At 35.9% G+C, this 14293-nt stretch overlaps 3 protein-coding genes across 3 annotated transcripts; 2 read left to right on the top strand and 1 right to left on the bottom strand.

Moving 5' to 3' along the window:
- The first annotated feature begins 1204 nt into the window (after positions 1-1204).
- Positions 1205-1672, top strand: LOC109853268 (peritrophin-48-like). Its single transcript, XM_020425190.1, has one exon. It carries the CDS (start codon positions 1205-1207, stop codon positions 1670-1672), a length of 468 nt encoding a protein of 155 aa, XP_020280779.1.
- A 1113-nt stretch (positions 1673-2785) lies between these two features.
- LOC109853260 (FK506-binding protein 5-like) lies at positions 2786-6969 on the bottom strand. Its single transcript, XM_020425177.1, has 2 exons — positions 6899-6969; positions 2786-6672 (listed from the first exon to the last, which is right to left on the bottom strand). The coding sequence occupies exons 1-2, from the start codon at positions 6967-6969 to the stop codon at positions 2850-2852; spliced, it is 3894 nt and encodes a 1297-aa protein (XP_020280766.1). The 3' UTR covers positions 2786-2849.
- Positions 6970-11276: 4307 nt separating this feature from the next.
- On the top strand, positions 11277-14097 carry LOC109853606 (methyl farnesoate epoxidase-like). Its single transcript, XM_020425886.1, has 8 exons — positions 11277-11882; positions 11972-12269; positions 12402-12590; positions 12679-12874; positions 12954-13068; positions 13243-13423; positions 13480-13739; positions 13808-14097. Exons 1-8 carry the CDS (start codon positions 11798-11800, stop codon positions 13984-13986), a joined length of 1503 nt encoding a protein of 500 aa, XP_020281475.1. The 5' UTR covers positions 11277-11797; the 3' UTR covers positions 13987-14097.
- Positions 14098-14293: the final 196 nt, after the last annotated feature.

Below are 14293 nucleotides of genomic sequence, written 5' to 3'. Positions count from 1 at the left end.
TTCCAGCCCAAACTTACCTGTCCTGAAGAATAACCGAGGATTTTCCACAACGTAACATCAGCAACCCTTGTCAGTTTTCCTCTCGATGATTTTTTTTTACAGGAATTCTTATACATACAGAATCGACTTGTCAAAGCCTGGAATGTCTTTTTATGTGGATGTAAAAATTTCTTTCTCTGAGATTATAGTTCCCTTAGTTGACAACAACATTACTGACAGAAGTTCTTTACGTAGCGCACGATAGTTTTTGTAGAAATTGTTTTGAAGCATATATTTTTCTTCTGAACTTTTTGTTAAATTAACAACATGTGCATCGTTAACTTACTTTTATATATCAAAATTAATTAATTTTTGTAGATATTGAAAAAAAGCAATTAAGTATCAATATATAATTACGCTCTCGCGCGCGTGCCGATATCTATATTACATACTTTTCTATGCAGAAAAAATATATATTTTTGAAATAACGTCAAGATATAAAGTAATGTTAATGAGTGGACTACACATAAAACAACTCTCTCGTTTCGATCTGACCGTGTGTACAAAATAACCAACGCGTAACGTCAGCATGCGCAAACGCGCACAATATATTTTGTTCGGACATTACACCCGACTTTCTCGTCGCTTTCTGACGATTTTGTATTCCGTAGATTCACCCTCGATTTCCTTGTCGTAAGGTCGCCGTGGTAAAAATCGCACATTCTGAAACGTCCGACATTTCACCTGGAAGGAACTGGTCGGGGATGTGTATGAGTGCCGTCCTGACTTCAAAGTGGTGCATATTCACTTCATATTTTTCTTATTCGATGACAATTATTACACAGAATAATAATTAGCAAACTATTAAGTTTATTTAAAAAAAAAACAAATATAAAGAAAACTGTGTCCCAAAGAATTGAAATGTAAAGGAATATTCAACACACACACACACACACATGCGGTAAAATTAAAGCTATTTACAATCATAGTATCTTGAAGCACTGAACAAATAGGCAAAAGCAAGAGCAAGGTCAGGACACGTGTCATCAACAATTGTCTATATTTCATCTGTATGTGATTGTGTGTGTGCTAAATTGTCTCATATTTCAACGAAATCCCGTCTAATAAAACGAGAATTTGCGCGACAACACCAATGAGCTATAAATTGCGTTATAAATAAACTCTACCAGTTGCATATTGAGTCATTTTACGGATTCGCGGCACGATGGAGCGACATTTTGCTAACGTTTTCCTGTATCTTCTGTGCTTCAGTCTGATCAAAGTCGCCGAGTTTCAAGTGGCGCCAATCTGCGAAGTACCGGGTCAGACGATCCCGATAATTGACGGCACATGCCAGAATTATTATCTATGCGTATCCGACGGTCTAGGGCTGATGCCGATAAAACTATCGTGCTACATCGGTACCATATTTAATCCAACAGCGATGAGTTGCGAGCCCGGTATATGCATGCAAACCGCGACGCTAGTACCACCAACTTGCTATCGATACGGCCGATTTCCCGATGTGTCAGATAACACTTGTAAAAAGTATTATTTGTGTTACTGGGATAACACCATCCAGCAGTACACCTCAATGCGAGATCTTCAATGTCCGAACACACTGTTGTTCGATCCAAGATCGGAGAAGTGCGTTCTGCCGGAGAATTACACGTGTCCGAGATTCCGAGGATAATGAAACTTCACAATATATTACGTAACCATCGATGTAGTCTACAAAACGTGTTGGTACATACACGGAAATATTAATATTGTAATCACGAAGTAGTCGGCAAATTAATTTACTTGTTAAATAAATTGTTTGTTGCAGCAAAGATACTTAATTTTTGTAAAACTTCTTAATTAACTTTCTACATTTAATCGAAAATCATTCATTGTATTATGCTTAGATATATGTGTTTATATAGTGATCAATAAAAAAATAATAAAAAACTGATCACTCATTTAAAAAAATTTTCCAACTGTACAAAAGATGTTAGTTGCCAATATATATCTTCTGAGACCTGCGTGCATAATAATTGTTTCTAATTAAAAATTCGAAACACAGATTTCTTTGATGTAAAGCGGATGTTATGGAGTGATGGAAAAACAATAAAAGTGGACCTCTGATTATGGCGTGCTTAATACTCGTGCTTATCACCACCGACGCCTTCTTTTCAACTTAATGAAAACAATAAAAGTACGTAACAATTCCTCGTTAGTGCAATCCATTATAGGCGCGATTTCGGCCAGTGCAATTGCGCAACCGTTGTTTACGATTAATTATTTTCGAGCGTTATGAACACCCGAGCTATAATCATTCACACAATAATCAAGCGCTTTAAAGATAACTTAAACGTTGCAAATATCGGCTTTGCCCTGTGCTGCAGCACAGACGAAAAACGAGATAAACATACCGTCACACTGTAAAAAAACAATTTAGATACATCAGTAAATATAAAGAACAATATCTGTTTATTAATTACAATTATCATTTGCTGTCTTATATTGTTGAAGCAACACATTAGCAACTGTGTATTAAAAAAAATAATGTGTTTAACGTTTAATTAAATTCGTTTGCAGTTATACATACATTTTTTTTTGTAAACAAAACGCTACTCTTATAAATAAAAGTTTCTTGATCTTGTATTTTTAAAGAGAAATGTACACAATCGTATTGCACAATTATCATTACAACTTACATAATTAAATTAATGAATAATCACACAACGTTTATACATAATAAAATTTTGTCCAATCTCTCTTTTTCTCTCTCTCTCTCTCTCTCTTTTGTTGAAATTATTTTATGTTGACTTTAATTTTAAAAATTACCTGGAAATAATGAAATAAGAAACCTCTTGTAGCATCTTCACTCAGAAAAGACTTTTGTACAATGTAAACTCAGTGAAACTTCTAAGTTTACTGCCTATCGGCGCCTCTCCGATCCTTTCGTTCGACCAATGTCCAAGTTGTTTTTCCGCGATTTCTCTTCTCTTTCTCGAAGTGATCCTGTCATCTTTCGGATCTGATATGATATCTAACAGATCTGTTTTATCGGTTTTGTTTTCGTCGTTGACCAAGGTCAGATTAGACTGCAACTGCGATATAATATGTTGGAATCCTGTCGAGATATCTTCTCGTAATTTTAACAACGCCCGTCGCACGATACTCAGCTTTGTCTTATCCTTGCTTGTCTCTTCTGGAAGAACTGCGCTTTTGTTTTCTGTGTTGAACGTCACGTTTTCGATATTTACACTATCAGTTGTTTCTTTCTCGAAACTATTTGTCGTCGTGGAAAGATACGTCTCCTGCGTCGAATTTAAAGTGTCTGTTGTTTCTTCTTCGGAATTGTACGTTGTCGCAAAATTTGTGTCGTTCTTCGCCGGATTTATAGTATCATTTGATTCTTCTTCAAAGATATTTGTTGAAGTTGTGAAATTTGCGTCGTTTGCCAAATACACGGCAATAGTGGTTTTGTCTGCGTTGCTGTTCGTCGTCGTCGAAAGCTGTTCTTTCTTCGTCGAATCATTATCTCGAGATGTTGATACCAAATCTTTTATCGCATCTTTGATTTCTTCAAGACTTCTTCGTCTTCGAGATGTTGCTTCGGAGCTGGGATTTGATTCTTCAAAAGTCTCTTCATAAGAATTGTTCAATATCTTGCTGATATGCGGATCGTTCGTTAGATTGTTCAAAGTGGTACAATTTAGCAACGCATTCAAGGCCTCCAAGTTAACGGAGTCATTTAAGGATTTCAGTTGTTCAACCAAATCGGTATGGTCGTGATGTTCTATATCTTCGTACAGTGACAAATGCTTCTCAACCTCGACCAAGTTGTGCTTCTCCTTCTCGTCAATGTGCTCCAGCAGAATCTTGATTTTCAAATTCAACTTGTGCTTTTGATACGGGAGCGTGCTTCTTCGAGTCTCTACGGTAGTGGGAATATTCTCGTTCTTCGAAATATTATCTTCTTTTTTAATGATTGTTGTGTCGGCGATACTCGCAACAGTTGTGTGCTCGATTCCGCTTATTTCTTCGGACGACTCGCTGATTATCGATGAACTGTCAGATTTTGATTCATCAGTGATGATCTCCTCTTTCTCTTCGGAACATGTTTCCGATTCGCAAGATTTTTTGGTCGTACTGCCGCAATCTTCGGACTCAAGACAAGCCTCCGAACTGCTGACACAATCCTCGGAGTTCTCACAGGACTCACCTTCACTACTTGTTAGTGACACTGCCGTTAGTTTATCTTTCCCGATGACCTTCTCTGTTGTCTCTTCGCTTTCAGATGTTACCACTTCTTTGCTTTCTTTTTCTTTAGACGCTGAGATTTCGACGGTTTCTGTCGACTGCTCTATCGTATCTTCACTTTCGGATGTTATTATTTCGTCGCTTTCTTCGGACATTGAAGTTATACTTTTTGCTGTTTCTTTGGATATTACCACGTTTTCGCTTCCTTCTTCTTCGGATGTTGAGGTTACGCTTTCTACTGACTGTTCTATCGTTTCTTTGCTCTCATATGATATCACTTCTTCGTTTTCTTTTTCTTTAGATGCTGAGATTACGATTTCTGTTGACTGTTCTATCGTCTCTTCGCTTTCGGATGTTGTTATTTCTTCGCTTTCTTCTTCTTCAGATGTTGATGTTACACTTTCTGTTGTTTCTTTACTTTCAGATGTTGCTACTTCTTCGGTTTTCTTCTCTTTAGATTCTGAGATTATAATCTCTGTTGATTGTTCTATTGTCTCTCCGCTTTCGGATGTTACTTCTTCGCTTTCTTCTTCCTCAAATGTTGAAATTGTACTTCCTGTTGTCTCTTTGCTTTCGGACGTTACCACCTCTTTGCTTCTTTCTTCTATGGATGATAAAGTTACATTTTCTTTTATCTCTTTGCTTTCGGATATTATTATCTCTTCGCTTTCTTTTTCTTTGGATGCTGAGATTATGAATTCTTCTGTTGACTGTTCTGTCGTCTCTTCACTTTCGGATGTTACTATTTCCTCGCTTCCTTCTTCTTTAGATGCTGAGATTATGAATTCCGTTGATTGTTCTGTCGTTTCTTTACTTTCAGATATTACTATTTCTTTGCTTTCTTCTTCTTCTTCTTCTTCTTCTTCTTCTTCTTTAGATGCTGAGATTACAGTTTTTGTTGAATGTTCCGTCGAAGGAATCGTAGTTGTTGTATACGGAGCAGTACTGATTTCGTGCGAAGATAGAACGTTGTCAGCTACATCTAATTCTTTTCTTGTCGATTCGGGACTTAATAATTCCTCGTTATGTTCTTCGGACGTAGCACGTTTCTTTTCGACTTCCTCTCTTCTTAGAGTGGAAGTTGTTACCGTAGGTTTTAGCGTAGTAGCAATATGATCATAATAATCAAAACTTTTAGATATTGTCGTGTACTCTGCGCTTGTTGGTTGAATTGTTGCCGATTCTGAAGATTCAATTGAAATGTCCGGTATACCGGTAGTAAATATATCAGATATGGATTTGTCCTCTTCTGATATTGATAATTCTTTGGAAATCTCTTCCTTCGTACTTATATCTTGATCTTTTAAATTTGGAATTATTATCTGTTTGCTCGTCGATGTTTCACTCTTCTCAGCTGCCTCCGTCGTGGATAATTCAACTGAAGATTCTGTGAATAATTCTTCCAAAGATGATTTAACAACTGTTTGCTTTAAGCACTCTGGATCTAACGGATTCTCGTCGCAATTTGAGCTCTTTTCAGAGATTTTAGTTGATATCTCGGGAGTAACTGTTGTTTTTATCGGCTCCTCCTCAGACGACAGTTTTTTAGTGACACCAGTGGATAACTTCAAAATTTCCTCACTACCCTCGGATTCGCTGACTGTCTTCTCAGTTGAGCCGATTTCCTGGCTTTTTGTTGGAACTTCATTAAACATCGTGGTCATGCCACAAGATCCATTTTCGCAAGATTCAGTACTTTTGTCCGTATTCTCTTCGGAACTGTCCGTACACGGTTCTTCGTCAGACTTCACCGTCAGCAAATTTATCTTCGGACTGACTTTGATCTCTACTCGTTTTTTCGGATTATCCAAACTGGTGTATTCGACAATGTTCTTAGTGACCACTGGACCGACTCCGCATTTCACCGTTTTGTATTGCCAATCCGTGATATTGCCCTCGTGACTGACTGAAGTAAAGTTTACGACCTTACTGACTTGGGTGTTCTCGTCTATGATCTCGAACAAGGCTGTTTTGCCGATCTCGTGATCGTTTGTCGATAATTCGCCCTCAAATCGTTTACATTCGAGGTATCTGTCCGGTATGGTCGCCGAGTTCTCGAAGGATATCGTGTATTCCCGAATCACCAGCCTCTTCGGCGGTCGAACGTTTTTGTCCTCCTTGATGGTTGTAGTTTCTATCCAGCACAGAGTCATGTCCTCGCCCTCATGAACGCTGGTGAGCGTTTTCGCTTTGGAATTGTTGCCAACAAGTTTGTCAAGCTCTTGATCGACGCTCAGATTGTCCGTCGAGTTTGCGAAGCTGCTCGTGTACCATTGGTTTTTCCTCCTTCCGCTTGCGCAATCTGTCGAGGGTTCTTCTATGATGCCGAATGTTTTGTTTGGCTTCTTCGATGACGCTGCGGAATGATGTTTCTCACGACGTTTCTGAGGACGATGAGAACTGCTTCGGACGTTGACATTCACATTTTCATTGTAAGATTTGCTATATAAAAAAATCGAATGAGATTAGCGTTAATGATAAAAACGTTTGATACTTACACAACGCAGTTGTATGTTTTTCAATTCTACTTGTTTTTTTTCTAGTAACAGTAATTCATTATAGAGATTTGTTTGATTAATTATATAATTTTACTTGTGTTAAGAGATTATAGGTTTACTAACTGTCGGTTCTTCAATGATCTACGTGCAACGAGATTTTCAGCATTTACAACGCTTGTTTGCTTCGATGCAACAGCAAATGGTTTTGCCATTCTTCTTGCACGAAGTCGCACAGTGTCATCCCGATTATTATGATTATTTGTTTCTTTCTGTGTGATCACATCCTATGTTTAAAGAAATAGTTATAGATGCAAAAAACTTGATGAGAAAGTTGAAAAATTTCAAGCAAAAGATGTGTATGCAAGATTTTATAAAGATATATTTTTAGCGTGTATAATACATATTTATAAAAATAGATAACAATAGAAAAGAAACAGTATAAAAAACTTTATTTTACTGTCCACAGAATCATTGTTGATACTTTTGCTTCTACGAAAATAATTAGAAAGTTAATTTACAGACTTTTGGCTTACGATAAAACCGATAAATTGTATTCGTAGTATTGTAATCAAGCGTAACACGAAACGTTAATCAATAACAGGTCTGAAAATTATTCTGTCTAAATTATTTCACGAAGGTAATCTGAAAAGAGGAAAATTTTGCAAAAGTTTTTTGAGAAAAGCACCAATTAAAAATCAACAATTAACAATACGAGAATAAAAAAAGTTTACAACGTATAAAATTGTAAAAACGTGATAAGACGCAATTATAAATTTGTAAAAAACTTGATGAAGTGGATAAGCTAAACAGAAAGTGAATAAACTAAGCAGTAACGGTAAAAATAAAAATAAGTATAATATAAAAATATAAAAATTTCTAATAAATAAAAACACTATCAAATATAAAAAAATTAATCAATCAACATACTTGATCTACACGTGATGAATGAAAGGTAAGTGGGATCGCGTTATTATGTCTGCACCAACAGCACACCTGTTGTAATGAAACGCACGTAATATTTAATCGCTAGTTTACTGTGAACATAACATCATAATACATTTTTGTTGTTAATATATAGAAATAATTCAATTAGAAAATGCCACTTTCTCGATTAGCCGATCAATCCACATAAGCTCGATATCTCGGCACGCATTTTAAGATTAATTTAAAACGACTACATAGTGTACCGACACAAAAGTGATACTGGTAGAGAAATAAAATATATGTCACATCGCGATAAGAACAACAATAATCGACCACCAAGAATCGACTAACAAGAAAAATCTGTATATTTTCTTAGTTTATTCTTTTTTTAATTTATTTTTAATACCAATTTATTTGTAATACCAATAAGGAAGGTTACAATAACATATGTGGCTGAATTAAGTCTTTTAAAATAAAAAAATTACGTAAGAATAAAATTTTTGTTTGTATTCGTTTTCTCTTATTTTATTGCCTATTTTATCTAAAAGCAACTTTAAACAAACTTTAACTTTAGCGTGTTACTTTTTTTCTTGTATTAAACACTCACACAACATGTTTTTTGTAATAATAAGTTAATTAAACATATTTTTCTATCAATTCTCTATAGTTCTCTAGTAGTTTGTTAACTCTTAAGTATTTTATCTACTAAAACAAGAATTTAAAAAAACACAACATACCGCAAGAATAAAAAAGATGGAAGGCGCGCGAATCAGCATCGCCCCGCCAGTGTGTGTTCCCCGTTCTTTCAGATTTTCTATTTTCCTATTTTGGTCAGCGCAAACACAGCCTACATCCAACACCAGATGAAAATTCTGACTTGCTGCTAATAAAGTTAATTTAATAATTTACTTTTTGCATATTACGATTTGACAATAAATTGTTAATAGATTTATTAAAATAAAACTTTCAATTAAAGATTAAACAATGAAATCATGTTCACAGAAAGATTAAATTGCTTTTTGTACGTAAAGATGTATATGCAATTAATATTGACCACAAGACAAATAAGAGAGTGCAAAATCTGATGACGACACCACTCATCGGATGTTGAATCGAAGTGTGTTACTCTCAAGTGCCAACTCGGCTGGACCTAGCACCTTCGGTAAATGCAAACCACCATCCCCACCTACCTAATCATCAAATCCCTCGATCTCCCCGCTCCTTTTTAAGCCACCGATCCACCATCTTGATCTTCCGGTCTTGTTATCAGCAGCAACAACGTTTCGTCTCCTTGTTCTTCGTCCCAGTTTTACCGATCGTTCTTTTTCTCATGGTAACGACAATCAGTTGATTAATTGATTAATGCATCTTGACTGCCAACGCCCACGAGCAAAAATCATTTGCCACCGAAATAATTACCTCGTTAAATAATTTTTATGAGACTGAACAAAAGTGGCGAATGTTTCGCGTGCGCAAAATCGAACGTACGCGCGAAAAAAAAACCTTTGTCCACGGCGTGTTAACAACTTTCGCGAATGAGATACGAATAAAATATACAAAGCAACGTTTATATATTAATGTTTTACAGTACAGATGCAAATTAGTTTTTAATTAAGTTGAGTGTCACATACTCAAATTACTTAATTAAGATTTATACATTACAAAGTTTAGAAGAAGGCGCAGACTTCGGTAAGAGTTGTTTCGAAACTTTTGATTTAAATTCTCCGACGACGCACGGAGAAGGCAACGGCGCTGACTTTCTTGAACTTATGAAGAGATTATATACTTGGCTATACCCATTTCAGTTTAACAAGCAATCGATGATTGACCGTGAAACATTTAATTTGAAAGTCTTGGCGCGTTATGCACGATAAAACACTTGTTGTTCTGTTCGTCTTTACTCTCTATGACAAGAATAAACCTGCCACATTTGAACGTTTAATGAGAATCGCAATTCATCTATCTCGCGAATTAACAAAAATGCTCGCTCAAAACTTTATCGCTGAATTTTACTTTATAATTGAATAATGTTACAATTATACGGTAAACTTTTTCTACACTCAATGTTTTTCTTTATCTATAAAGCGACTTTTGTTCCACATGTAAGTGCAAAAAAATTAAGAATCATTCACGCTTTTTCAAACGTTTTCTTCTTTATCTTGTTTCCTTTCTTCCATTACTACTACTAGTAACTCGTTTTGACATGATCGCTCGTTACATGTGCGGTTTCGTGATCTATTGTGTACAGACGGAAGTAAGGTCAGATCGTTTTATACGTTCTTTTGTTGGATGGCCGTTGTATCGTTTTATAGCTTACGCCGATGCAATAATTTACGGTTATTACGGTCCAAGCATTACGATTTTCAGATATTTCGACGATATTGCGATGACAGTTTTGATATTTTTGTGTGGCGAAAATTCTCTTGAACTAGAAAATTTCAAAACCGCGAAGTACAAGAGAGGAAGAACATAAAAAGTTTTGTTTTGTATTATTTACACAATTTTTACATCAGTTTTCTTATACTTTCTATAAACTTTCCTCACAACATTTGTTCTGTTGTTAAATGAGAGAAAGAAAGAGGTATATGTTAATTTATTAAATAAAACTAAGTTTTCCATTACTTCCGCTTCATTTTCTAATAATTATCTTAAATCGTCGAACTTGGAGATCTCAGTTTTTTAACTTATATCAATCATTTTTTAATTGATAATTGTCAACAGTTGTAGCCATAATAATGCAGTTTATTAACAAGCTGCCAATAGCTATAACAGTGTCAACAACCTACCTACGTACTACGCATACGATCTGGCAATTCAAGCGGATAATCGCGGTCGAGAATTAACTCGACGATTTTAAGTGGCTCGCGGCGATTGTTATGCCAACCCGCTCGGTCGTTCTCGTTTTGATTTGACGTGGTCGTGGTTAAACGGAAGACGCCGAAGGAAAATGGAGCCGGCGAATAGAAGAGGAAGAATTGAGGGGTTCGGTCTCGGGCAAGTACGAAATTGTAAATGCTATTGCGCGCAAAATGTTAACCGACCTCCGAACGCCCGAAATAAAAGATCGCCGGTGCGCAGCTCGCGGTGTTACTCTTTTCATGCTCGCTCGATTGATTGGAATTGCAGTTTACGATTTCCCACATCTGCTCATAACTTCTTCGATCACTTTGCACGGCTATAATCGCCGATATTAGCAATAGCTCCTACACACAACGCATTACACGGTGTATTTTCATTCTTCTACAATTTTTTCCACGCTCTTTAGCATTTTTTTTAACACGTATTATTGTGTTACCGTCGAATGTAATAAGTAACAGATTGCGAATAATCTGTAATTTTGGTATTTTTATTATAAATTTTATTTTAAATAAATAAAGTGTGGTTGAGGTCACGTAAAACAATCTTTAAACTGTATAAATTATTCTCTCTCTCATGTAGGTAAATTTTCACATTAAAACCGCACATATATTTGACACGGTTGACTTACGGTTTTCGCAACAATCAGCCTTGAAAAAATTTTTCTTGCAGAATACTTCGAAATATTCTCAGCATTTTGGAGGTAGATGCGTGTTGTAATCCTCAGTCGCAATCCTCAGCGCGGCGTTTCGCGCGCGTCAAACCGCCCGTTGAAGCGATAGTAACGCTCGTGTACAATAAATCACAAATGCATTTCAAGTGCGAGACAGATGGTTAAAAACACGAGACAATTGTCTTAAATAAACATCCGACACTATCATCATTTTTCCAACTGATGTAATTTCCGTTTTTTTAACTATCAAGTCTCAAAATCTTTTGTAAGAAAAAGAGAAAGAGAGAGCGCAAAAATGTCGCATGCGCAACTGTGTAGAAGCAACTGTGTGTGTGTTACTTTCTTGTAAGTAAAACCTTGAGCTAAAAATCTTCTTGGCTAACCAGTGAAAGGTTTCGTTTTTCTCTCTTAGCGGCATTTCGAACAGTATCAATACTGTTCTTTTTGATGTCGCTTGTCTCTTGCTGTTTTTTGCGCTACATATGGAAATAATTAAGTTAATTTGTGACAATACATCCGTCTCCGGCTTCTTTCTTCGGGATTTGATCAAAGAGAACCTGAGCTGACATTTCGAATGATATTAGTTTTATCGTTCTCAAGTTAACATCTAAACACAATGTGGTACATAATAATTTGTACGTTCATAATATTTGTGATAAAAATTTTATACAGTTGGCAACGACCGTCGAAGTTTCCTCCAGGTAACGAATATTAATTATTACGTTTTTAAATTTTACGTATTTTAAATTCGTTGTCTGTATATAAAAGAATAAAAACAAACAATTGGTAGGTCCTTATGGTTTGCCAATCGTTGGAAACATATTTGACATAAAACATCTGGTCAGCGAAACCAAATTTTATTCTCACACTTGGTGTCGTTTGGCCGACACTTACGGACCCGTTGTCGGCTTGAGACTCGGTATAGCCGAACCGATAATCATCGTTTCCGGCAAGGATGCTGTGATGGAAATGATGAATCGACCGGAGTTCGACGGAAGACCTGACGGATTCATGTTTCGACATCGAACAGGAGGTGAGAGAAGAGGTGTGATATTCTCCGACGGTACTATCTGGCGGGATCAAAGAAGGTACTGTTTGTGTACATTGATATCTCGACGAGCGATGCTAAGTAATTAAAAGAAAACACTTAAAAACTTCTTTATATTAAAACACTTAAACACTTGATCGAATTACGACTTTAACCGCAAGTTATTGTTTAGATTTGTCCTGAAAACGTTAAAATCTTTTGGATTTGGAAAAATCGCGATGGAGGACATAATATTGGACGATGCAGCTTCGTTGACAAACATAATAGAATCGCAGGCTAAGTCCGGGCCCATTACAAATTTGAGCAACATTGTCTCCATAGCCGTTATAAACAGCTTATGGACAATAGTTGCGGGTCAAAAGTACGTTATTTATAAATACATTATCTATATTCAATTATTTACATACGCATCTTATCGTAAATAATGTCGGAGAACATGATCTACACAGATTTGACTTGGACGAAGAGATTAATGGCAATCCGAAATTATTGAAAATTTTAACAGCAGTAAACAATCTTGTCAGACACAGCAATGTCAGCGGTGGTATATTGAATCATTTGCCTTTTTTGAGATACGTCATGCCGGCATCGACCGGATATACTTTAATAAATCAGAGACTGACGCAAATATGGCAATTTATCACAGTAATTACATAATTTTTGTTAACAATGTGATTTTTTTGCGTGTATGTGTGTGTGTGTAGATACATATTTTACTTTTCAGAATGAAATATCGAGACACAAGGAAACTAGAATGCGACACGAAATCAGAGATTTTATTGATGTTTACCTAGCGGAAATGGACAAACAATCGAGTCAACCAATATCAAACTTTAACGGTAATGCAAATGTTAAAATAAATACCTGGAAAAAATATATACATTAATTATAAGCAATGAAAACAATTATATAATTGCTATGTAATAAAGATTTTAATATTCATCAAATCAAGTTTTTTTTATTATACCAAAATCAAGACCCAAATGTAAAATTGGAGAATATTCTTGTTCTAGAGAAGCAACTAGTTAGCGTTTTGCAGGATCTTTTTACCGCCGGCGTAGAAACGACGAACAACATGATCGGCTTTGTGATAACGTATCTCGCTGTCAAGCAGGATGTTCAGAAAAAACTGCACGAAGAGCTCGACAGAGTGTTGGGCAAACAAGCGTTACCTCGCATAGCAGACAAAACTCGGTAAACTTAAACAGATTTGCATTTGAGCGCAAATAATAAAGATGGAAAATTTTCAGACTACCCTACTTGAACGCAACGTTAGCGGAAGTATCGAGAGTAGCGAATGTCGGTCCCACCACAATCCCTCATCGAGCGATGGTCGATACCGTTCTGTTGGGCTACGAGATAAAAAAGAATTACACCATGTTGGCTAATTTGAGAAGCGTCCATATGGACAAGGAGCATTGGGGCGATCCGCAAGAATTCCGACCGGAGAGATTTATCAACGACAAAGGAGAATTTGTCGAGGATACTTGGTTAATGCCGTTCGGCTTAGGTAAAGTAGAAAATACGCGTCTTGTAATTTACAACATTAAAAACTTATTGCAATAATATATACTATAGGTCGCAGACGATGCTTGGGCGAGACTCTGGCAAAGAACAATGTATTTCTTTTCGTTGCGTGTCTATTGCAGAAATTTCACTTTGCGTTGTCCCCAGAACATCCCGATCCTGTTTTAGATGGTGTCGATGGCTTCACGATTGCGCCACCTAACATAAGTATTATTATTAAAAAAAAATGATATTTACAAAAAAAAACATGCGTCGTACTTTGAATTAACATGCAGAGTACAAATACGCACCGTCTGTAAACTTAGACAAATATCTTAAGTACATTTATATAATTATATATTTATAAAAATAATAAGTATAAAATTATAGTAGATTAAATATTAAATATAAAATTAAAAATTATAATGACTCTTTGCAAAAGAATTACGATAATCATTATCTTACTTTTGCAATAGCGATAATCTTTATTTTGTTTTTTTTTTTTTTTTAATACAAGTTTCTGCCTCTAGAGTAATATAAGATTCTATTTACACTTGA

Source organism: Pseudomyrmex gracilis, unplaced genomic scaffold (genome assembly GCF_002006095.1).
Source record: "Pseudomyrmex gracilis isolate BER0280 unplaced genomic scaffold, ASM200609v1 scaffold_2, whole genome shotgun sequence".
Lineage (NCBI taxonomy): Eukaryota > Metazoa > Arthropoda > Insecta > Hymenoptera > Formicidae > Pseudomyrmex > Pseudomyrmex gracilis.
The sequence above is the reverse complement of the archived record's forward strand: the minus strand, read 5'-3'. Positions and strand labels throughout refer to the sequence as shown.

Bases quoted from the DNA above. Each gene is read 5' to 3' on its own strand.
- LOC109853268 (XM_020425190.1), top strand. From the start codon at position 1,205: ATGGAGCGACATTTTGCTAACGTTTTCCTGTATCTTCTGTGCTTCAGT.
- LOC109853260 (XM_020425177.1), bottom strand. From the start codon at position 6,969: ATGACACTGTGCGACTTCGTGCAAGAAGAATGGCAAAACCATTTGCTG. The intron at 6,673-6,898 runs GTAAATGCTGAA...TTTTTTATATAG, and splicing joins CATCGAAGCAAACAAGCGTT to CAAATCTTACAATGAAAATG.
- LOC109853606 (XM_020425886.1), top strand. From the start codon at position 11,798: ATGTGGTACATAATAATTTGTACGTTCATAATATTTGTGATAAAAATT. The intron at 12,270-12,401 runs GTACTGTTTGTG...GTTATTGTTTAG, and splicing joins ATCTGGCGGGATCAAAGAAG to ATTTGTCCTGAAAACGTTAA. The intron at 13,424-13,479 runs GTAAACTTAAAC...GAAAATTTTCAG, and splicing joins CGCATAGCAGACAAAACTCG to ACTACCCTACTTGAACGCAA.